The sequence below is a fragment of the Enoplosus armatus genome, chromosome 3, assembly GCF_043641665.1.
Source record: "Enoplosus armatus isolate fEnoArm2 chromosome 3, fEnoArm2.hap1, whole genome shotgun sequence".
Classification (NCBI taxonomy): Eukaryota; Metazoa; Chordata; class Actinopteri; order Centrarchiformes; family Enoplosidae; genus Enoplosus; species Enoplosus armatus.
In genome coordinates this window covers 1896995-1920544 of record NC_092182.1, presented here as the reverse complement: position 1 = coordinate 1920544, position 23550 = coordinate 1896995, and the positions used below count along the sequence as shown (strand labels likewise).

Genomic DNA, 23550 nt, shown 5'->3' with positions numbered 1-23550 from the left:
CAGTCTCATGGTTTTACTCAGTTGAGATGTTTTTCAAGAGACTGCGCTGCCTCTGAATGCTCACCCAAGGGAGCAAAAACTACAAGACATATATTCTTTACCTCGGCACGCTTTACATTTTACATTCTACAGGAAGCGGAGCTCAAACCACTGTAGTGACCTTTGACGTGTGTCCTGTCCACTGTAGCTCCCATCAAGCTGTATTTTTTTGTTGTAGAATTGTCATCCTCACCATGTTGAGCTATCTCTTCTATGTTTCCAGGTTCACCATCTGCCACAAGACGGAGGTGATCAAGAACAATCTGAACCCTGTCTGGCAGCCGTTTACCATCCCTGTTCGAGCACTCTGTAACGGAGACTATGACAGGTGATGGGGGCAGCTCAGGGGTCCGGGGGTTACTGTAGATGTTGTCACGATTGTGAAATTGTCTCATCTTCGTGCTGTCGGGTTTCAAGCAGTTTTAAACACGTCCTCTTGGCATTGCATGTGGTTCATATTGCATTCAGGAAGAATTGCGGTTGTAAAACTTTGATCCGCTACTGAAAATACTGAAATACTGACTTCTTAAGATGTTGCTTTTCTTTGGGATGACAAAACTAAACTAAAGTAATGACAGAGCCTGCCGAATATGCAAGGATGAGTTGTTGGACTATGTGGTGGTCAGAATAATGCCAGCAGTCGGCCGTGCTCTCGCTCTCAGGCCAGTGCTGGTGTTATTGAGACCAACATAAAGGCGAAGCAGCAACAATTTCACAAGTATCGAAAATATTGTACTTACACTGGCCATAAACCGTGAATCCAATTTTCAAATGAAACCTTATGCTTAACTTAACCTAAATCGTGCTTTTAACCTCATACCCGAATCCTAATTTGAGGTGAGGAGCAGCCATGTTTTTCTTTGTCCAGAACTGGCCTCTTACCTTCACCTCACCGCTTGACTTTACTGTAGCCAAGTTGGGACAGTTTTGTGTTGGACAATAGTAAAATGTACACACAAGACCCTACAAAAACAACGCTGAGCTGGACGGGACAGATGTCAAATGTCATCCTCTTCAACCTCAGTGACCACCACACCGCCTGGATCCACTGATAAAACCCAGAAGATGGTCATGGATATGTTTTGCTGATAAAATATACCACAAAGAACCAACAATGAACTGATTCTACTAACAAGTGTGTGTGTGTGTGTGAGTGTGTGTGTGTGTGTGTGTGTGTGTGTATCATGGCCTGACATATCTTCTTCCTCTGTGCCATAGAGCTCCATCATTCTCCAAAAACGATTAAAAACACATCAATGAGCCACACTGTGTCACTGGGTGACATGTTCCTTTATTACCATGAACACACACACACACACACACACACACACACACACACACTGCTTATTTGGACTCAATCCCACACACACCGTTCTGCTGCCCCAAATACTCAATAGAGCACCAAATGTGGATAAATCCGTTGCTGAAAATAGTCCCCAACAAATGCACTGTTTCCTCCTCCTGTTTGCTCAACGTTTGTTAAAAAAAACATACAAATGAAACTATATATTATATTATATTATACCATAAAGATTTACGTCTTCAGTGGGAACCAACGGGCTGGGAGCTGAGAGCCACAGACAAACACATTGTTGTGGTCTTTTCACGGGATTTGTTGACAATAAGACAAATGATGTAATAACGCCAACTTTTTAAGAGTTTTAGAGGAAATATATCAAATACGTTACTTGACATTTTTGGGTTTGAACATTACATTCAGTGTAATTATAAACACCAAACTGTACACATAGCTGCACCTGCATAGCTGTCAAGCTCAAAGTGATGGAAGTGAAATCAGGGACAATATATTATTGAGAGGCAGGCAGGCAACTGGCCGCATTAATCTGTTGTGATCCGACATTATTATCATGTAATGGGCGTCCCTTTTGAACTGCTTTGTGCCGGTTTACTTCCTGACTTCCTCTCCCTCATCTCAACCTCCCTCCAGGACGGTCAAGGTGGACGTTTACGACTGGGACAGAGACGGGAGGTAAGCGCTCATGCTCGCTATTTCTCTCTTTTATTTATTTATTTATTTTTCTTTTCTCCATTTTCAGCTCCAGATCGAATCCATCAAACACCTTGCTCTGTCTTCGGGGGCAGTTCGTTTCGTCTTGTTATAGAACAGATGGAGGGTTCCGCCTGTTGATAAATCAAACACAACTTGCGGGGTAAAGGTTGCGGCTGAGTGGACAGGGGGGTCGGGGTTTCTCTCTCTCGCTGACAGTGGGTTACAGTAGGCGCTCCTCTCAGAGACTTAATTGGAAACCTCATGTGAGTTCTTCAGCCTGTTTGGCCTTGTGTTACTCCTTTCCATAACTTTCAGGATTCATTTGAAATTCTTGTGGCGTTGGTATAAATCCCCAGTCCCAGACTTCCAAATTCGTAAACGTCTGTCTCGCCGCCTTCCAGCAAAGTGTATCACTCCGACTGAGTCATCAGGTGGTAATTCTGTTGCACATCTGCACAGCCGTTTGCTTTTTCAGGGTTTGACAGATCATTCTGTTCTGCTTGACGGCAATCCGTCATCAGAGATTTCAGGCCTTAACTTTAAAACGGCGGCACGATCAAAGTGAACTCCTGTGCAATCATTCTGCCAGGGAGTGTGCCGTCTCTCACACAGAGGAGATTAAACCCAGTGTTTGGGCCCAGTGATTCCCAATAGAGTCAAGTGTTACACACAGATGCACACAAGCTGCCATTACTGCAGCGGTATCTCACTTTTGTACCCGCTAATACGAAAAATACTTTGGAACAAATATGTCATCGGGGCAAAATATGAAATTTCCGACATGAGCTTCGTCAAAGGTGCGCTACAATTAACGAGCAACAAATCCAAGTCTGTTTCTACATGTGTAGAAATAGAAAAACAAGCAGTCAGCCTACAGTTGCTGACCGGCAACAGCTACGAAAGCCCTGGTGTGTGTCATCACAGTGAAGCTGCAGGGTTCAAACACCCTCCCACTCTGAACTAAATCAGGGGATTTCTGAACGTAGACTTACCAGCAGTTAAGGACACACAACGAGTAGCGTGTAACAACCTTGGAGTTACTGGGAGGGGCATTTCCCCTGATCGCCTCCCCATACCTTAGCCCCGCTTTATAGATCCATCAAACTCCCGGTAAGACAGCGAGCAATCCGACCCAACACTGATTACCACAACATGTAAGTAAGAGACCATTCAGACAAACAAGATAAACAAGATGAATCAGGAAGAGCGTGCTCCTAGACCAGTGCTCCTCGATAACTACCCCAGAGGAGGCTTGTCCATAGAGGCAGAGGAGTCTGTGGTGTGGTGCCGGGGGGGGGGGGGGGGGGGGGGGGGGGGGGGGCAGAGGAGGACGGGCTCCTGCTGCTCCTCCTTAGAGCAGTATCTCGTAGATCAATTTAATGTACTTCATCTTTTTCATGCGAATCTGTTATTGGCCAAAACACGTAAAAATGATCCTCCAGTCGACAGCCTGGATACAACGTTGATATCGTGTCGGTTCAAAGACAATGTACAAATTCTACCTTCAGTTCTTCATTTCTATCACAAAAGAAAAGAAAACGCGCAAATTGAGAACTACGTTTAAACACATCACTGAAAAAACTGACGTCATTTTTTCAGGCCTTTTCAACAGAGTCAAGATGTCTTTTTTTTTGTTTTCAGATTTACATTTCCCTCTTTACTATCGAGCAGTAGCTAGTAGTCACCAGCCGCCACTGAACTACACTCATCGGTCTGAACAGCAACAACAAAATTACAGCGGGTGGCTTGTGAAGAACGACCCCCCCCCCCCCACCCCCCAGGCCAATCCAATCAGTTGCATGAAGGCAGCCCTCATGTACGGGCCGGGATAGAAATCTCACTCGGAGCTCACACTACAACAGTCCGGCTCCCCTAACTAGTAGTTATGTCAGCTTCAGATTTTTTTTCTTCGTACATTCAGGCTTCCAATTAGGACTGTGTGGTCTGCTTCTTCTTTTGTCCCTCCTGCTTTTAGTCCTCTCTCTCCTTAAACATTCAGCTTCACTGCCCCTTTCCTTCTACCTAAACCTCTCCTAAGTTATTGCCTCCTTAATGTTTCTTCTCCTCTCCCTTGCGATGTTCCATCTTCCGTATTTGCCCCCGTTGGGAGATGAACTCCTTGCTTTGCTCCTTGAGGATTCCCCTCTAAATACCAGCATTGCACAGGCAGCGTTGGTGTCACGCGCAGCTTCAGGCGGTGATATATTGAGATGCAGAGATGATCTGAGGGCATGCAGGGAGTTGATATTTACCAGTCTGATGATGCTGGAGGGGGATTTTTTTTTTCTTTTTCTTCCTGTTCAGATGAAAAATGACGTGTTAAACTCTTCTTTCTCTGAGGGATCCTCTCAACTGGAGGAGATTTAAGGGCCAGATTTTCATTCTGGCACAGATCAAATGCAGTGGCCATGCACTGGCGAAGTAGGGAAATTAGGCAGTCTCAATGTAGTTAGATTAATAGATGACCCTTGACATTATCAGTCATCCACTTGCAACATTTGGTGTTTAAGATGATATGGTGTAACTGTGCAGAGCAAGTCCTGCAGTTCAGCTACACCTTTCACAACCAGGAGCGTGAGCACATGAGAGAAATGCTGACTTCTTGTGTGAAGATGAACGTAGTAAATCAGACCCAAAGTTAGGACCCAATTAAGGTTACAGTCTCCTAATATGGAGCATCACAGTTGACTTTCGAAATCCCACGCGACACCTAGATGTTTAAATCCACACGTTTCCTCCATTTCCCTTTGGTCAATACCGGGCGACTCTTTGATGGAAAGCACATTGAGACTGTTTTGGTGTGATTCAGTGTTGAGCAGTTCTCCTGCAGCCGCCGGGAGACACTGACCAGCTGCCTAGTCAACAGCTCTGCAGCCCGATGAGGGGTTTCTGCTGGTGCATAAATGAGTGTGTCGTCTGTGAAGAAGGAGAATAGCAAAAGGCCCAAGATTGAACCTTGAGCCCGATCCCTATTTACCCGGCGGCATTAATTAGACCAGTTCTCCTGCGCGGCTCTGGGATCAGCTGGTCATCTTACTATTGTAATAGTCACGGTGACCGCACACCACTGTGTATTTGGATGGATATGCCGTGGTGTCCTTGTGTATTGATATAATAGTAGCAGCAGAATAGACGGCGCAGAGAGCCTACAAGCTCAGCATGGACTGCTTTTGAGGACTCTTGCGGAGATGTGATCGAGGCCGGATGCTTTGTAAAGAGCCCGTTGGCAACCTTGGGTTTCACAATTGCGGCGTAGGGGGTGCAGCGGCTGTGACAGCAACAGCATAATGTGGTGAAGCAACGTGATGGTGGCGATTGTTTGGGGGATCATGGTGAACTAAAAGGTGGTGAAGAGCATGTAATCTACATACTGCGTATCTGACAGCGCGGATTGGTTTGGGTGTGGGCGGTCATGAGAAGGAAGGAAACCAACAGACTGCTTTGGGGGGGGGGGGTCAACAGAAGAAAGGGTGAAGAAGGAATTGCGCTAATTTGATAAAAGGTTTAAGCCTTGCATGACCCGGAGAGGGTATAACCGTGAATTCATTGATAGTCAGAATAACACCCATGCAACCGGCTAAATAATGAAAACACCTTTTCTTGTACTACAGAGTTACTGTCATTACCTTCTTATATAAAAGTGTAACTATCTCCCGAATTCAACTTAATAAGCGTCATCTTCTACCCTTGGTGTTGCATATTTGGGATGTTGGGAATTCATAGTCATACATTTGAATTCTGCCCCTCCCGGACACAAAAACAATGTGTCGAGCGAGTCATCAGAGTGAGAGCTACACTTCACCTTTTTTTTTTTTATCCTGGGCAGGAAGAGGGTTTTTCTCTTTTTTTTTTAAAGTGAAATAGGTTTATTTATAATCTGTGTGGGACTGGAACTGCTGCTCCAGTTGGACCAAATATGAGGATCCTGTGTCATTGATCTAGTGGTCCACACAGAGCCACACACACCCACACACTCTCAGTGTCGGACATGTTGCTCAACATCTTGACATCAGCACTGAATCAAGTGAGTGATACCAGAGGCGGTCTAGAAAGGAGACGGCCACTGCCCCGCCCCCTTCAGGAGACTCGCGGCAGGTCCTCCTGAGTCTATTCACTCCAATGGGAGAAGTGAACGTGATTACAGATTATGATCCATCGTTTCGTCCCGTAGTCACCGAAGGAAACGCTGGACCAATTTTTCTTCCAAACATTCCGACACTGAAGTGGCATTTTTCAGACAAAAATCAAATCAGGAGGAAATGAACTTTGTTGGAGACCTTGTCTCTGTCTCAGCAACGCACTCTCGCGAGATCTGGCAACGCAGACCTCACATCTCGACACCGGCGGTGAATTAAACGTTAAAGCTGAAATGAAACTTGTGTTCCTTTGCTTAATAACACTATTATCGACCCTAGCGCCGTCCAACAGTTTGTTAGTGACGAACTCACCATGAATTATCACCCAACTCCGCAGGTCACATCAGCTCATTGAGCATCTGTCAGCTAATTGATTGGAACAACTCTCTCTCAGACAGAAAGCCCCGATAAACATACTGTACGCTACCTGCGCCCAGCACCGCTAGCTGGTGAACATAGTGGGGCATCTAGCAGCTAAAGAGACGGACATTTTTTTCAAAGTTAAAAGGATAATAAACGTTGGACTGGAAATATGATTCAAAACGAATGCTAATGTAAGACGTGAATGAAGAATGAAAGACCTGAAGAGTGTCCGGGGTCCTTGGTGTGTTTTCTCGGATGGAGGTATCTGCTTCGGAATGATCGTTCTTTGTTAAAGCAAATAAAGTTAAAGTAAATGATGTTGTTGATGTGCTATGACTGTTTTTTTTTTTCTCTCTGTCTAAATCAATCTTTCAATCCAGTCATGACTTTATCGGAGAGTTCACCACCAGCTACAGAGAACTGTCCAGAGGCCAAAGCCAGTTCAACGTCTACGAGGTAAAATGCAAGAACAGCGAAGAACAAGTTGAACAACTTGATCAGCAAATCATTCAAAAGGAATCCATGATTTTGTCCAAAACTTTTATTTTCCTGAGTGCGTAAAGGATATCAAAAATTTAACAATGTTTTGGGAACTTGCAACATCAATAGTTCCTTGACAGTGTCGTATATTATTTATTTCAGTAATGTTTCTTGTATTATAAATAACCAACATCTGAGGACAATATATCACCAGCATCCACCCGCAGCAGTTCAGACGTATTCATTCCAACCCATTTCTTGTTTCCTGTCTTGTGTTCCAGGTTTTGAATCCTAAAAAGAAAGGCAAGAAGAAGAAATACATCAACTCAGGGACGGTAAGAGCTGTCGGAGCGTTTTCCATCAGCAGCCGTCACATGTGTCACGGGCGTATGAGGCGTGGCGGCGGTGACATGTCAGAGCAGTAAACGTATGGGGTTTGTGATCTTCTGTCTCTGTCCTCTGCTCTCCAAGGTGACTCTGCTGTCTTTCAAAGTGGAGTCAGAGTACACGTTTGTCGACTTCATCAGAGGAGGGTGAGTCTCCAGTGTTTCGGTATCAGTATCTACGGGGAGCCATTAAAAAGGGCCGTCCCTGGGTGTTGCCTTTCTCGTTTTAAGGCCTGGATACATCAGAGAGTGGAAGCGGAAAAACGGATCCGTGCGTCTTTGTATGTTTATTCGTGTAAATATTTGGTTTTACATTCTTAGTGACTACTCAGAAGTCACTGTGTGACTGTGTTGGTGAACTGCTGTCAGTCATGACGTTTCACCCCGTTTTTATAGCGTCGAATAACTCATTAAAACCAAACTTATCAGAAACCATCTTTGGGGAAAAAATATTTGATGTGTACTTTTTAGTTTGGCCCATGACGGGGCTTATGACCTATACAGCAGCCAGCCACCAGGGGGGAAATCGAGATATTTTGGCTTCACTTTTGGGGGGCTGTCTATTGCCAGTCACAATAGCTCCCGGAGCTTCGCTCTAGTGTTCTGTTTACGCCACAACATTTTTATTCAATAAAAAGTCGAAGATGGAATACAAAGCTTGTTAGCTTGTTAGCTTAGCTTGGCCGCCAACAGGACAACGAGTTCCCACAGTTTATTCAAAGACGTGTTTGTGCCATAGACCACTGCTCTTCTGTGGAACTATTTTTTTACTCCGACAGAGGAGGCTAAATAAAAGTGAATAATGCACACAGCTGTGATAGCTTCCTCCATTTTGGACTCTCCCTCCTCTCAAAGGTCAACACTTGGTATTGCTCAGAGTTTAGCAAAGTTGAACCTTGACGCAAAAAAACATGCACTGACTTACTCCGCCCAAACTCATCGACTAAAATGATTATTTGTGGGAAATGTTCTTAGTTTTTTATTTATTTATTTCTTTTTCCACCCACCAAACAGTAAAAAACTCATGTTAACCATAACCAGTCCAGAGTATATTGCAATGCAATTTGTAGTAATATATGATATGAATACAACTCATAGAAACACATAGTCAAATGTAAAGATGGAAACAGTGGGAATATCCTCCCCTGCCTTTGTGCTCTGCAAGTGACAGCGGTGAGCCGTTGATGAGTTTCTCAGTCTAGCCTGAACAGTTAGTAAATGTGCTCCCATCTGGAGATACTGGCATGCTCCTCGCATCTCTGTCGTGAATGAATGATGCTGATGTGCTCAATCTCCCACCAGGACACAACTCAATTTCACCGTGGCCATAGACTTCACAGCATCCAACGGTAGGACAGCGCTACGTCTTTGTTGCATGCAGGAAAAATGTCCGCACGTCTTACCTCCAATGTTTGTGACCCAGTTCTCACTTCTGTGTTCTCCTCTGTGGGTTCGTTCCTCTTAATAGTAATATTTCTACAACACACGATTGTCACTGTACATGGTCGTCAAACGATCTGTGATATTTGAACCTTGGTGTCATTGATGATGATCTATCTTATCTGTCACACCAGCGGTATCATACAGAAGCCCAAAAAGAAGCACATTTCAAAAAAATATCTTTATTTAACAGCCCCAATGCACAATACATCTATTGCTGCAGATGATGAGATGACCTTTTGTCCACGTGCGGAGGGGGGGGACCGGGGTGTGCAGGCTGGCACAGTAAGAGATTGCAAAGAGAGACACCTCGCAACAATGATAAGGCATCATTATTACAACCAAAACAAAAATAGACAACACTAGTTCCCAACCGGCCACATAACATTGTCAATTTAAAGCTTTATTCAAATCAAACAGTTCAGCAGAATGAGCGTTTCGCAGTTTCTCACAAAAGTTGAAGCACAAAGGTCATCGTACCTCTGGGTAACCTGGCCGTCTGAGAAAAGGCATTGGCAGACATACCTTTGTCCCAGGAAAAATGTATTTAATTTGACTTATATCCGTGTGTACAGTCACTGAAGAGGAGAACCGCGAGGAGAATATAGGGGAAAGGTACAAACGAGCAAGGCAGTCAGTATCAGTATCCATGATATCCATCCTGTTTATTACTGTAATACCACCCGCCTTGATGCAGGTAATGTTAGGTGACTTCATACTGTATACTCTGTCTGTAGCGAAGTCCAAGCGAGCTGGTGTAGGAAAGGGAGTTGTAGTGAGACATTCAGATAGAAGCAGATGATATTATCCCCGGAGAAAGTAACTATCCACTAACTAAAAGCGCTGGCAACTAATTAGTGTCAAAAAAGCGACAAGCGGGAGGATAAAGTGCAGGTCACGAGGCGTATTTTGATGCAGATTTAGTTTTTGTATCAAGTTGAAGATTCCGGGCAGTTAACATTTGGGGAGACACTTTTTTTTTCTTAAGGATTCGGGACAGATGTCTTGTTTTTGTCTCGCTGCCCGTGTGTCTCACTAGAGATAATGCAAAAGAACACAAAGTTACTTTTTCCACCAGGTATCATATTTTCTTGCGTGTCCTTTCCGGGGCGCCGTAGCATTGTGAACGCAATACCCCTGCGTTTTTTCAAATTAAGAAAAAAATTTAAAAAATTTAAAAAAAAGTATATATATATATATATATATATATATACAGTGTTTAACAAATGTATCAGACCACCACCCAGTGTAAGGTGTTTGCCACCGCTGCCCTAAATGAACAGTATTGCTGATGACCAAAATATTTGATGTCTCTGTAATGGTTAATCCACCAGTATGTGCAAGCCAAGCTCTTTAATCAAAATGATATATTTAATGCTAAAATATAATTATTGTTGTTATCCATGAATTCTCAAATTTACTGTTTTACAAAAAAAGCAGAAAAAAATAGTAAAGCACATTTATTATGTTTTGATTGAGATGCCAAATCACAGTTATTTACTTTCATTCCTGAACAGAAACATTTGTTTTAGTGGCTGCAAAGAATGCAAGCTGTTATCAGGGCCAAAGGAGGTCGTACAGAATATTAAGATTTGTGGTTAATATATGTGAATAAGGACTATTTAGTTGTTCCAGTTTGTTATTTTGCCTAATAAATAACAATACAGTTTTTAGTTTGAAACGAGTTTTTGACAGATTTCTAAAATATTTGTGTTTTCTCATTTTTATGACAGGTGGTCTAATACATTTGTTAAGCACTGTATATATAAATATATAAAAAAGTCGGTTTCAGAATGTAAGTCAGCCTAAGTTTCCAAAATGCCAGTATCTTGCACAATAGACTAATTTTTATTAATGTGCCGTACATGAACCTCAGTGAACATAGCTTTAATAAATGTACCATAATCAGATGAAAAACGTCTTGACTTGTCTTGATTCTCTAAAAATGTCCTTGGTCAAGTTCATTTTCTAATCCCTCTATAATATGAGATCCCTGTGCATTGTGTGTGTGTGTGTGTGTGTGTGTGTGTGTCTCTCCAGGTAACCCGTCTCAGCCCACCTCACTGCACTACATGAGTCCGTACCAGATGAATGCGTACGCCATGGCTCTGAAGGCTGTGGGGGAGATTATCCAGGACTACGACAGTGACAAACTCTTCCCAGCGTACGGCTTCGGAGCTAAACTTCCCCCGGACGGCAAGATCTCCCACGCCTTCCCGCTGGTAAGAGACGCTGATCTAAAAAACACCGCGAGAGACAGAGAGGGAGGACAGGCAGTTTTGTTGTCTCTGTTTAGATATACACGAGTGGTATTCAGTGAACAAGCACGTCTGTTTTTGGACTGAACGCTAACAGAAACTTCCGTTGATTATCTGTTTTTCACGCGTTAAGCACAAGGTTGCCACTTGAACTTGCTTTCTATTCATGGCAGCTCTGACTGAAACACCGCCAGGATGTAATATGCGTCCGTCTGTCAGATGTAAGGTCCCGCTGATCCGCTGACGGAGAGCACCTCCTCCATTTTGGACTTTCTTCATTCTGGCTCACTTTGGCCAAATAAAAATGTATGGGGCTTTTTTTTTGTTGTTCTCCTATCTTTATTCAAGAGCGTGGTCTTTCAATGCGAGAGCATGATCCTTCCACAGCCCGGCCCTGGACCCTCCAGTAGCCCCTGCTTGTGCTTCGATTTGCTCTGCTTCTGCTCAGACTGTGTGCCGGCAGCTTTTCGAGCCTTTCTCCTCCCACTCAGGCCGCTTCTGTGCGTTTGCCCTCCGACTCCGACTACCAATACAATGCCAGGTGTAACGTCGAACCAATGGCGCGATCTCCTGCCTTGTTCTTCACTCCTCAGAGCGTTCCTGCGCGGGCGGTGACCCTTTAACCGGGTTCACCCATCACAGACACAGTTAGCAGCTAGCTGGTGAACTAGCGGAGCGTCATGCAGCTTAAAGAGCCAGATATTTTTTTTTTTTTCTCAGAAGATGGTGGAGGATGAAAGTGAGCTTATAGGACAGTGAAAGTTGGATTTGTCATTTATCAGGAGAATTTGAGAGGTGCTGGACCACTTAAACAAAATACCTTTTCAACAACGGTTTCCTATGAATAACTGTTATCATACACAATATTTAGGGCATTTTTAAATCCTTTTAAGGGCCCTTTGACAATTTCTTTTTTTTCCTCAATACAAGCCTCAATAACTTTTAAACAGGTCATTGTTTTTATTAATGTTCACTGACGCTACGGAGCAGTGCTTTTATGCGTGGGTTCCCCCCGTTTAGTTTGTTCATATGCAGCGTGCTGAACAACATGCAGCAATTCAACTCAGGACGACTTGTTAAGTCAATGAAAGGAAAGGTTACTTAAACCCACGAGCTGTAGGCATTGTGGAGTAGTCTTGTAAAGTGGAGGACTGAGGCAGAGGAGAGGAACGAAAGGTGGGAGGAAGAAAACTGTGAATCACACGCTTGCACGTCGGCAGAAAATACTGTTTCTGTTTCATGTTGCAGCAGCGATGGAGGAAGAACAGGGAGCGGGCCGGCAGGGCAGCAACACCGGGATACATTTTGATGAATGCAATGCTTCGCTTAGCATTGTCAGCAACAATAGCAATTAGAAAAAGCAGCCAAATGAAAAAAGAATGACTTATCCTTGGAATCCACACCAGTGTCTCCCTGGACAGTTACTTTAGAGGAAATGAGGACAAAAGTGGGTGGGAGAAGAACATAAAAAAAAAGAAGGAGAGTGCTGTTCCAAGGCTGCTGGATAAGATTAGTGGGAGTTTTTTTTTTTTTTTTAAGGAGATGATAATATGTCCAGATTTTTTCATATGGGTGTAAACATCTTAATGACTCGCCTCCGGTCTTTCGTTAGTGGACCGGAGAATGTTTTTCTCTGGCCTGAAACTGTCATTTTCAATCAGCTTTGTCAAATCCCGTGATCTTCCTTAGAGGACAGCACCTGGCTTGTCTAGATCCATCGCTTGCATTGTGGGACCGCTCGATCAGCTTTCCCAGTTTGAGTTCGCCGTGACAAACGGTGGTCGTTGCATCACGCCAAGGTGGCCATAATTGGGAACCTGTTAGTTTGGAAACGGCTTAAAGCACGTAGGGCAATCTAGAGTTAATCAAATGGAAAGTCGCATAATGTATGTGCTCATTTAGGACAGATCATGAACATAGTGAGAGACGCTCTGGCTTGTTCGTATTTCTTTAAACCAATCACAATTGTCTTGGCTGCCCTTACAAGACGGTAACGCGCAGATAGCGGAAAAGGGGATAAGTCGGCCAATGGCTGGTTCAGGTAAAGGCCAGAATCAATAATTAACCAGCAGCACACGCATATGCTTATACAAAAATAATCCCTCAGTCATCACTTATGACCCACTAGGAGTGCGTGTGGCGGTGTAAATAAATTAAGCGGTCGCTCCTTCGCAAGGACATTAGATAAAATATTTGTCTTTCATGAGTGTTATTTGACACTGATTAACGTAGCTAATAGTTTGGTGCAACAAAACCTGAAATGATGTGGTCAGAGCTTGAAATGTAGAATAAGGGATGCACCAAGTGCAGCTCTCCTGTCACATGTTGTCCATATTGGAAATGAATGAATTACCGTACATTTTGGCGGGAATTTAATATTCATTTTAAGTTTTCAATAGCTGCATTTTATAGCTACATAAAATGAGAGGCACAACATAATTTTATGTAGTATATTTTATTCCATTCTTCGTGAACAATGCGACATCACCAGAGGAACGTATCGCCATGTGTGTTTTTGCGCTTCGCCGCCCTGCCGTTCCGTCGGACTGTTTATAGGTTCTCCCAGTGTTGTCCGTCCGCCTGAGTCCACGCGAATGCGGCATTAGTGCTTAATTAACGCTGGCCTCTGAATCTGTTTTTGATGCTTTAAAGAAATCCATATCATTAAAACTTCAGTCTCAGAGGAAATCATTAAAAAGTTGAAGCGAAAATAGCAGAAGGCCTCAGAGCATGCGTGTGAACCCGCCTTTGAAAAAGAGAAGACGGTTAGCCGTCGACAGCTACTGCATCAGGTCACTGCAGAGGAGACACGGTACTTTAATAATGTCCCAAATCATGAATGAATGCGGTAAATATCATTTCGTCATGTCATGCATATTCAGCTCAGAAATGTTAATGTGGGTAATGCTTTGCAAAGAAAATGCAGCCTTTAACATAACAGAGCCACCAGGGACCTTGGCTGTGGTAAACAAGCACTGAAGCTGTCTCCGTTTCACACCGTGCACTAACTCTAGTTTTGAATCTGAAGAGCCTGCACAGTGGAAAACACCGGTGTGCCAAGGTCGCATAGCTTCAGTTTCGCTGTGAGCGCATATCAAGTATCGTTTCCCGTTTGATAAACATTTAAAAACATATACGTGTCTTGAATGCTAACTGCCAAAACAGTACACCGCCAACATTAGTACATTACACGCAGAGTATACTTTATATATGGAATTGGAACATATTGGGCCTCATCCAAGGACCGCTCATAAGGAGCGACGTTAGCATTCATTTGCATGATAAAGCCCTGATGAGAGCAGTGAGAGTGAACCAAAACAGCAAAGCTGCAGGCCATAAAACCAAAACAGTGAAGCTGAAACACACTATGGAACTGCGGATTCGGGTGATAATACAAGTAGCAGGTTCATCGTGGCTTGCCAATTCAGTTTTTAGCATTAGTATATTGACAACTTCCACAATAGTGTCACGGAAAATTGTTCCACATTCCAACAGCTGTCATCAGGGTCTTTAGGCTGATGGAACACCTTCTCCTCTGGAACAGTTAGCTTTATATATATAGCAATATGGGGACACTGATTATGCTGATGATCAAGTACCACAAACACGCACCTACTCGTGAATAGGTGACACTCATCAAGTTGGAATGCTCGGTTTACAACGGTGTACAGGAGTAAGCCTCACAGAAACAAAAAAAAGAAAATGTTCTTGCACAAGGCCCATTGTCAATCAGATGTTCCCATGCAAACCTTAGTTAAGGCATCCTGACCAAATAATCAGCAACAAGTGGTCATCCCTTAATGGTCTGCAGAAGAACAATTCACGCTTATCAGAGGGCTTTCTCAATCTGCTTCACAGATGTGCAGAGACGAGAGGACAAAAGACATGGTTGCCAGCTATCTTGCGGCTCACATCTGTACAGTTGGTGAATGTTGGTGAATAAACATGAATGGTCCAGCAGTCAAATTCACCCATAAAGTTTGTTTCGCTTCCCGTCTAAACACCTTTAAAGCCGAGCAAACGAATGAGCAACCTGGTCCATTATTCCGACTGAATCCGTAAGTATGATTTGGTGTTATTTGCCTGAGGACCTCATAAGAAGTACCAGTGCACTTTCTGTGGTTCATCATATCAAATGATGTAGATAACAATACAAAAAAAAGCAAGAGAACATGAACATGATTCTGATCAAGGGGATTTCTTCATTCCTCAGAAAGACATTTCTGCATTTGTGCATTTCTGAACAAACTTGCAGTTTTTCAAAGCTGTGATCAGGTACAGATAATTGACCTCGACTGGGTTGAAGAGGTATCGTGGGGATGGAGTGATGAACTTCACGTTTACAACAGTGATGCAGGAAGAGAATTTCAAGGAGTTCAGCGGATTCTGAAGACACTGCTGTGTTTGGGGATTTGTTACAGATAAGGGGGTTAAGATGTCAGTTATTGTTTTTAACCTGAGAAATGCCACCTTTCTCTCCTGAAATGCGTCTTCTTTTTCACTGAAGGAGGTGATTAAAGAACTTCTCTACAGATTTGAACCATGCTCATCTAAATGACACAGTCTGGTTCGGGCAGAACAAAGCGAGTGCATCTTCTATCAGCTACGGAAGTGTTCACAAGTGAAAATCCGTGTGTCATTCAGACCAGAATCAGAACGGGGAAGACTTTGAACATTGATACCCCATTTATACCTGCCATTAATGTGTATCTGGAAAGTTACGCAGAATGTTAATGCACGTATAAATGCACACAGAATGTACTGTAATCAGAATACACTTTGATCATCCAGACCACATCTGGAGGTCTGGCTCGCATCAGATCTCAGCCAGGTATTAATGTAATCCATGCAGCAGGGCCACGTTGTAGAGAACGTTTAAAGGTCACCTAACTCCACCGCTTCCTGCTAGCTTAAGCGAGCCTAGCAAAAGCTACAAGTAGTAGTAGCAGAACCTCGAAGGCAAGAAGTCCTTCCTTGCAAAAATGTATTTCAAAAATGAGTTTCTAGATACAAATTACATGTTAATTCCTGTTGTAAATAGGGCCTGAATGATGGTTGGTTCTAGGTTGGGTATCTCAGAAACTGCCGATCTCAAGAATTTGTACAGCAAGAAAACTTCTCGTGATGTTTGTCTTGTTATGACAGGAAGGCAACGGTTACTCAAATAAACACTCGTTGTAACAGTGCTATGCGGAAGAGCATCCCTGCACCCACTGTAACCTCAGAAACTGAGCCTACAGTCGGTGCAGGTTCACCAAAACTGGCCAGAAGAAGACTGGGAAAAGGTTGCCTGATCTGATGAATCTGAATTTCTGCGGCTAAGGTCAGAATTTGAAGTATGAATCCATCCTGCCTTACTGTCTCAGTACTTTAGGTTGGTGGTGGTGACGTAATGATGTGGGGAATATTTCCTTGGCACACATTAGGCCATTAAATACCAACTGAGCATTGTTTAAATGCCACAACTGACTTGAGAATTGTCGATGACCGTTCGTATTTAAGATCACTGCTTACCCATCTTCCAGTGGCGGGACAACGCGCCATGTCCAGCCACAGTCAGAAGATTTTAACCCATTCGCGTAGTCCAACCAAAGTGCTTGCTGGATGGTCGAGCAGCATCTATGGGTATCCCCATATTTAAACAATACCAGCAACAATTAAACCAGGCGGACTGGGACGGTGCCAATGAACCTCCAGCTGAACACACAGACAGGTTGTTGAACCTCTGCCGTGAAAATTCCACGCTCAAAGGATTCAACTGGCCTGTGCGAGGCCCGCTCAGTGTCCCGCAATTAGCTTCTCATTTTACATGTACACACTGGCCAGTCAACGGCGTTGAACAGCGTTAGTTTGCTTCGGAGGGATGCGTTGTTGTGTGTGGGTGCAGGTGCGGTGGTCCCAGAGTGCCCACCTGATAGGATGACTGCATGCTTACACTCCAAGTTTAAGAGACGTGATTCATGTTGTGGAAAGTGTGTGATGCCAGAGGGTTTGTTGATGAGGGCTATTTGTAAGACTAGTGGAACTAGATAAACATTGGTGGCGGCTGGACTACTGAGCGGGCCGTGAAACTGTCTCTCAAGCCAGTGAGGCCAGCCAATGCAGTTTAGCTGAAGCAGATATAAGGCCAGGTCCAGTACCAGTGCATATACAGGTATATATACATATATACACACATGCATATACCTTGCTATTGTATATATTTTTCACTTAAATATTGTAAATGTATATTTTTATATAATTTTTTATATCTTTACCTGTACATACTCTCATTTCTAAATTTGTGCTACTTTCCAACTCTTGAATGGGAGCACCCCCCCCCCCCCCCCCACAGGGATCAATAACGTATTTCTGATTCTGATTCTGATTCTGAGGTCATGCCGCTGTGATGTGCTCATTGCTCGGGGGAGGGTAGGATTCAGGGCTAGAGAATGGTGTCAGCTGTCAGAGGTGAACGCTCGCTCTACTTGTGGAACAAGCACCATGGGTAATGATCGTTTTTGTTTTGTTTTTGTTTTTCTCTCTTCCAGAACACAAATACAGAAAACCCAAACTGTGTGGGCATCGACGGTGTACTAGAGTCTTACTTCCAGAGCTTGCGAACTGTTCAGCTGTACGGCCCAACCAACTTTGCTCCTGTTATCAACCAGGTGGCTCGGTGAGAGACACACACACACACACACATACACACACACACACATAAACACACGTGCACACATACAGAAAGAGACACACGCACCGGCTTGTGCATGCACGTGTCACACAATCACGCCCACAATACCCTCGTACACACTCATATGTATTGTCTCACACATAAAATCTGCAAATTTCCATGTGTGTCATGTACATGTGTCACTGTTTATGCATTCATGTCATGAATACAAACAGGATGACAGAGAGCGGGAGACGTGATGAGCATATCGTAGAAGCTGTGTGTCATCAGTCATCCCTGTCTTTGTGGAGAAATCATGTTTTTTTTTCCCCAGACATGGGGGGGGGGGGGTTTCTTGTAAACAAACAAAAAATTTGGTTTACATTCAGTGTTTCTCACCCAAACGCATTGTGTGTGTAGCCTTGAGGTCTAACAAACGTGTCGAGTACATTGTCTTCCTTCCTCATAAACTTATTTTAAATTCACGGCTGTATTCCTGCATTGAAGATTGGTACCTTGCACAACTTGGATGGGAGGTTGAGGAGCTAAAGTTAGGGAGCGTCTCAAAAGTGCACGCAAAATGGCCAATAGAGCTTTTTAGATTTTTGTCAATGGCTTTGTCGTTTCTTTCAAATCTGGATCTTCCTCCATTGCATGCAAAAACGCCTTAAAAAAAATAAATGAAATGTAGCCCAATGAGTTATTATGGCCTGTTTTTTTGTTACTTTACACTCACCCGGGCCTCCTCCCATTATATACACCACAGGAAATGCATTCAAAACATTTCTCAGACCTCAAGGTCTCAACCGTTTCAAAGACACATGGTCACGGGTGAATAGCGTATGATTAACACCCATGTTAATAGGTGTGCATCTCAGCAGCAGGTGACTTCTCCTCGACCCCTGTCAGCACGGATTATCACAAACACCATAGCTTCCAGCATAGGTGGAGGTGCACAGGCATTCAGGGTGCTCCCCGTAGAGCACCTCAATGTCAGCGCGAAGGATCACGGTTAAAGGAAACCAAAACGTACTGTTGGTGAGAAACAGGGTTCCAGTGTCAAAGTCAAAGGCTTTATTCAGCCATCCATCAGCTATCGCAGGCTCAGCAGCAGTTGGCAGCATACTGAGCCAAGACACGGATGCAAGTACAGTCACTTGTATTTATTACTGTTCCATTGGCACTGCATCACATTGTAGCCTACAGGTATTTGTAGTTTCCTTAGCCCACACCCTCTATATTAACTACAAGTGACTACAAGATTCAAAATGGACGGTACCATTTGAATCCGTCTTTAATGAAGCCCGAGTTAATCACACAATACTTTGAGTACTTTATATAGTTGGCATTTTAGAATTTCTAATGAAGCCAGAGCGGGAAAAAACACGGCTAAAATAACGTTTTCCCCATGTTGACTGAACTGCACTCCACAATGTCAGCGCTTGACATAACATAACAATGCAGGAGAATATGTTAACAAAGCTCGTCTTCCTGCTGAACCCTGCAGCGTATCATCCTACAAGCTCTTTTTTTTTTTTTTGAAATTCAATTTCACCAGTAAAACTTTCTTGGAGTGCAGCCGGTGTTAAGTTTTTTAATGGATTTTTGGCTGGTTATTACCTGCTATTGTATATTTAGCCCCCATGTGAAGCGATGATATCCTGTCCCAGTTAAGTGTGATTGTGGTTGCGTAATCAAATGGAGTGTGGCGGTGCCGTGTTGTTCAGCTGTGGGCTCGAGAGCTTCAACGCTCCCATCCATTCAGAGAGAGGACATGAAAACTTTCTCTCCCGGCTCCCCGTCCTCGCACTTTTTCTTCCTGTCGTGTCTCCAGATAGATTTTGCTTTGCGATCATCAGACATGCTTCCCCGTCCCTTTTTCTTTCTTTTTCTTCCTCCCTCCATACCTTCACCACTTCCTCTGACTTGCTATTCCCTCTACACCTCCTCCTCCTCCTCCTCCTCCTCCTCCACATCCTTGTCATCTTTCTCCTCCTCTCGTTTCTTGTCTCGTCTCCCATCTGGCTCTTCTTCTTCTTCTTCTTCTTCTTCTTCCTTTTCTTCTCAATTAAACTCGTCCTTCTCTTCTTCCTCCTCTTGGTCCGGACTTTCCTGTTACTACTCCTCATACTGGTCCTCCTCTTCATCCACCTCTTCTTTGTTGTTGTCCTCCGTGTGGGAGGTTGAGAGTAGTGAGGAAGAAAGGTATATTGTAAGAGTAAAAGATGGTGTAATCCATATATTCATAAATATACACGGTCACTCGCAACTACTCTGGCAATCATATCATCACAGCCAGTATGTGCAAATATGCAGTTCCCCTCCAACAGTTAGTGTTAATTGTCACAAACAACTTAGATTATAGAAGATTTGCATCAAGAGGCGGCAGGGATACTACACTGTAGAGATCTTCACGGGTCCATTCGGTATTCAAAACTCAACCCATGAGTAAGGTTTGGCTGGGTCTAGATTACGTTCAGTGTAATCGGGTAGGATTTGGCCCTTCGTGCTGATGCAGGTCCCAGGTCTGTGATGTCTTTGTGTCAATAGGCTGTCCACATGCATACCCACATCAGGTTTTTCCGAGTCGACTCGACGGTTTTTACAGAATATTCTGCTTTTCTGAGGATTTTTCCAATTCACTTCAACATACAATTATTTTTTTCACAATATAGAAAATATAGAATTATGTATTATTATTCAGGCCACCTGCAGAGCAGCCTACATGAGTCTCATATTTCACCTGTAACCCTCGTGTTTTAATGTCTTCGTTCATAATCTGTGATGTGAAAACGTCACATTTCCACACAGTGAGAGTAATAAAAATGTTCAGTTATAAAAGTCAAGCGCGCCACGTTAGCGTCTCTCCTGCGTGGTGGCTGACAGCTCTGTCAGCTGGAGAGTGAACCACTGGACAGCAGTAGAGGGGGTGGGGGGGTTGTACCGGCATCTGGTTGGTTTAAATGGTCATTTAGCCAAATTCGCTGACACTCCGCTCTAGTGCCAGTGTCGGTGCTTTCTCAATGTGTGTCTGTTTGGGTGGATCGCATTGCCGATTGTCCTTGGAGTACCTTTTTTTGACTAATCCGTTTCAGATCAGGTGCAGTTTCTTTGTGGTAGATGACATCAACAGTAATTGTACATATAGATGTTTTTACGCTGAAAATATCTAGGACCTCCTCAGTGTCAGCTTTAACACTTTTTTTTTTTTTTTTTTTTTTTACCATGGTCTCTAAATGCTTCTAGGGCATGCTTTCAGTAGTCCATTATGTCAGTCCTTGGACCTGCTTTATCAGAATCACAATCAGAAATACTTTATTGATCCCCGGGGGGGGGGGGAATTGTACAGTACCGGTGCTCCCATTCAAGAGCAGAAAGCAGCATAAATTAGAAATAAAAGTATGTACAAAATATCAAAAATGAGAACTAGAAAATAGAAATATACACATTTACAATATTTAAGTGAAAAATATAAGTTAAAAAAATATATACAATGGCAATGTATGTGTAGCATTAGCATTCTTCAGCATTAGTTTACAGGTAGCCTGCAACACCTGTATGGAGAGGGTTTCAATTGTACTTTACATATAAAAGCAGGGGGCATGGATTTTTGTTCAAGCGTTATGAACATGCATGTGCTTACATATCCCGTTCCCATAAAGAGAAAGAATGCACAAAAAGAAAAAAAGGAAATGGCTAAAGGATAATTGAAGTGAGGGGGAAGACTGCAGTTCTTGCAGACATTAGAGCTGGGGGATGGAAGAGGAAGATGTGTGATGAGAGAGCGAGAGAGAGAGAGAGAGAGGAAAATGGATAAAAACATGGGGGACGGATGTTGAGACAGACAGGAGGACAGACAGATAAAGAATCCAGCAGACAGGAAGGGAGAGAGACAGTTTGCCATTTTGCCTGCTCTCAGCCTCAGGCCAGACTGAGAGTGTGAGCCAATCAAACGGTGAGTCAGACAGCAGGTCTCCTCTCTCCCTACTGAGATCCTAGCGTTACCTGCAACACACACACACACACACACACACACACACACACACACACACACCAGCCAGTGTCGAACAAAAATACTCTATTATACAACCTTGTTCTATGTGGACTGTTTTATGAGAAGCCTGTGCTGGCAGGGAGGGACCCTGCATCCGCTCTTTAGCTTAACATTTCAATCTGAACAACCTACGGAGAACCGTCACATATCTGATGGCTGCACAATTACCAATTACCTGCAGAGCCTGACGTGTATTCCATTTTAAAGCTCATATGAATCTGTAGCCCATTTGTGTCCATTTTACGTGTGAATAAAGAGCCTCTACAAGGTGCGAAGAAGTTCCCTGTAAACGTAGTTACACTAACATTGTTCAGCCTGAAGTTAGCGCCGAATGATCCTTTCAATGAGACCGCTGCGTCGTTAAAAGTCAAAAAAGGTTTAACCTGGTTCAAGACGTTATCTGGCAACGCGCTGCGTTGGCTAATGAAGCATGAACCCGGAGCAGAGAGTTGAGCCAGTGTGCGTCACTGTGACAATGACTCCCTTAAAACTAGAACCTCCCCGGGCCTGTAAAATCAAGCCCACGATCTATTTTATGTTTATGTATTTATATCATTTTTTTTTTCAGCTGTGGTCAATTCACGCTTAATTTTGTGTGAGTCACCTGTTAGCCGCCTGATAATCAGACTGAGTTGCCATTTCATTTGACTGCATTCATTCTATTTGAGTCACCGAACGAATGGAGGTGTGGGTAGAGGTCCAGGAACACAGGCTGGGTCCTGTATCTGGGAAGCCTGCGTCGCAAGCCGGCGTCTGCCGACAAAGATCATCACGTTATGGGGGAAAAACCGCTATTCTGTATCGTTCTGATATTCATTCAAGAAAACGATGACGATGGATTGTCTTGTTGTTTCTGTTGCGTACATAAACTTTTCCTTCGATTTTTCCAGCCCGTACATTCTGGCCAGATGAGGCTGCCATGTGGCAGAGCAGCACCTGAACAGAACATTCCAGAACATTCAGCGCTGACCTGCTTGACATATATTACAGACGCAGCAGCAGTTTGTCGTCATCACCGTAATGGGATGATTATTTTTGAGCATTATTGGTAATATTAAGCATCCCAGTATTGGAGCTATTATCCCCCTATAGGTTTTCTAGATGCACCGACAGCATTGCATGATGGGAACTCATATTGTACACTGTGCTGAGCACCTTCACCTCTTCAACCAACTCGTGGCTCTATCTCATGTTTGTGTTCTCTTTCTCACAAGTCGTAAACTGATGAAAAATTCAGTCGCTGATGTGTAAAGTAGAAGTTCATCATTTCTGATCCCGTTATCTTATTTGAACGTAACACACACACACACACACACACACACTTTTCTTTCCTAAGATTCTTCCTTATGGCTTTTCAATCTTTGGGGCAGCGTCGTTGGGGTCGCTATCCACACCGTCGCCTCACAGCGAGAGGGTTCTGGGCTCAAACCCACCAGCCTCTGTTAACCCGCCGACTCTAAATTGCCCGCAGGCGAGACTGTGAGCGTGTATTTGTCAGCACTGTGATTGACTGCCGACCTGTCCTCTCTCCCGAGGTCCGTTGGGCAGCCCCCCCCTTTGCTAAAGTCATCATAAGAAACTTAACAAGATGTGGTTGGGACTAGCGGAGGTTGGCGGCAGATGTTTAACACCTGGGGCACAACGTCAGGGAGTGAAATGCATCAAACGTCGGCTGTCAACACTTTCGTGTCACCACACTAGAAATGTGATGTCACTCTGAACTTTATGTCT

The 23550-nt window shown here is 43.7% G+C and overlaps 1 protein-coding gene across 1 annotated transcript in view; it reads left to right on the top strand.

The window, feature by feature from the left end:
• LOC139283489 (copine-9-like) overlaps positions 1 to 23550 on the top strand; it is a 109444-nt gene that overhangs the window by 76570 nt on the left and 9324 nt on the right. Inside the window, exons 10-17 of the mRNA XM_070903514.1 lie at positions 263 to 367; positions 1988 to 2029; positions 6930 to 7005; positions 7311 to 7364; positions 7501 to 7562; positions 8718 to 8764; positions 10896 to 11077; positions 17644 to 17771. Of these exons, the coding sequence (XP_070759615.1) occupies positions 263 to 367; positions 1988 to 2029; positions 6930 to 7005; positions 7311 to 7364; positions 7501 to 7562; positions 8718 to 8764; positions 10896 to 11077; positions 17644 to 17771 (696 nt within the window). The remainder of the gene's footprint in view (positions 1 to 262; positions 368 to 1987; positions 2030 to 6929; positions 7006 to 7310; positions 7365 to 7500; positions 7563 to 8717; positions 8765 to 10895; positions 11078 to 17643; positions 17772 to 23550) is intronic.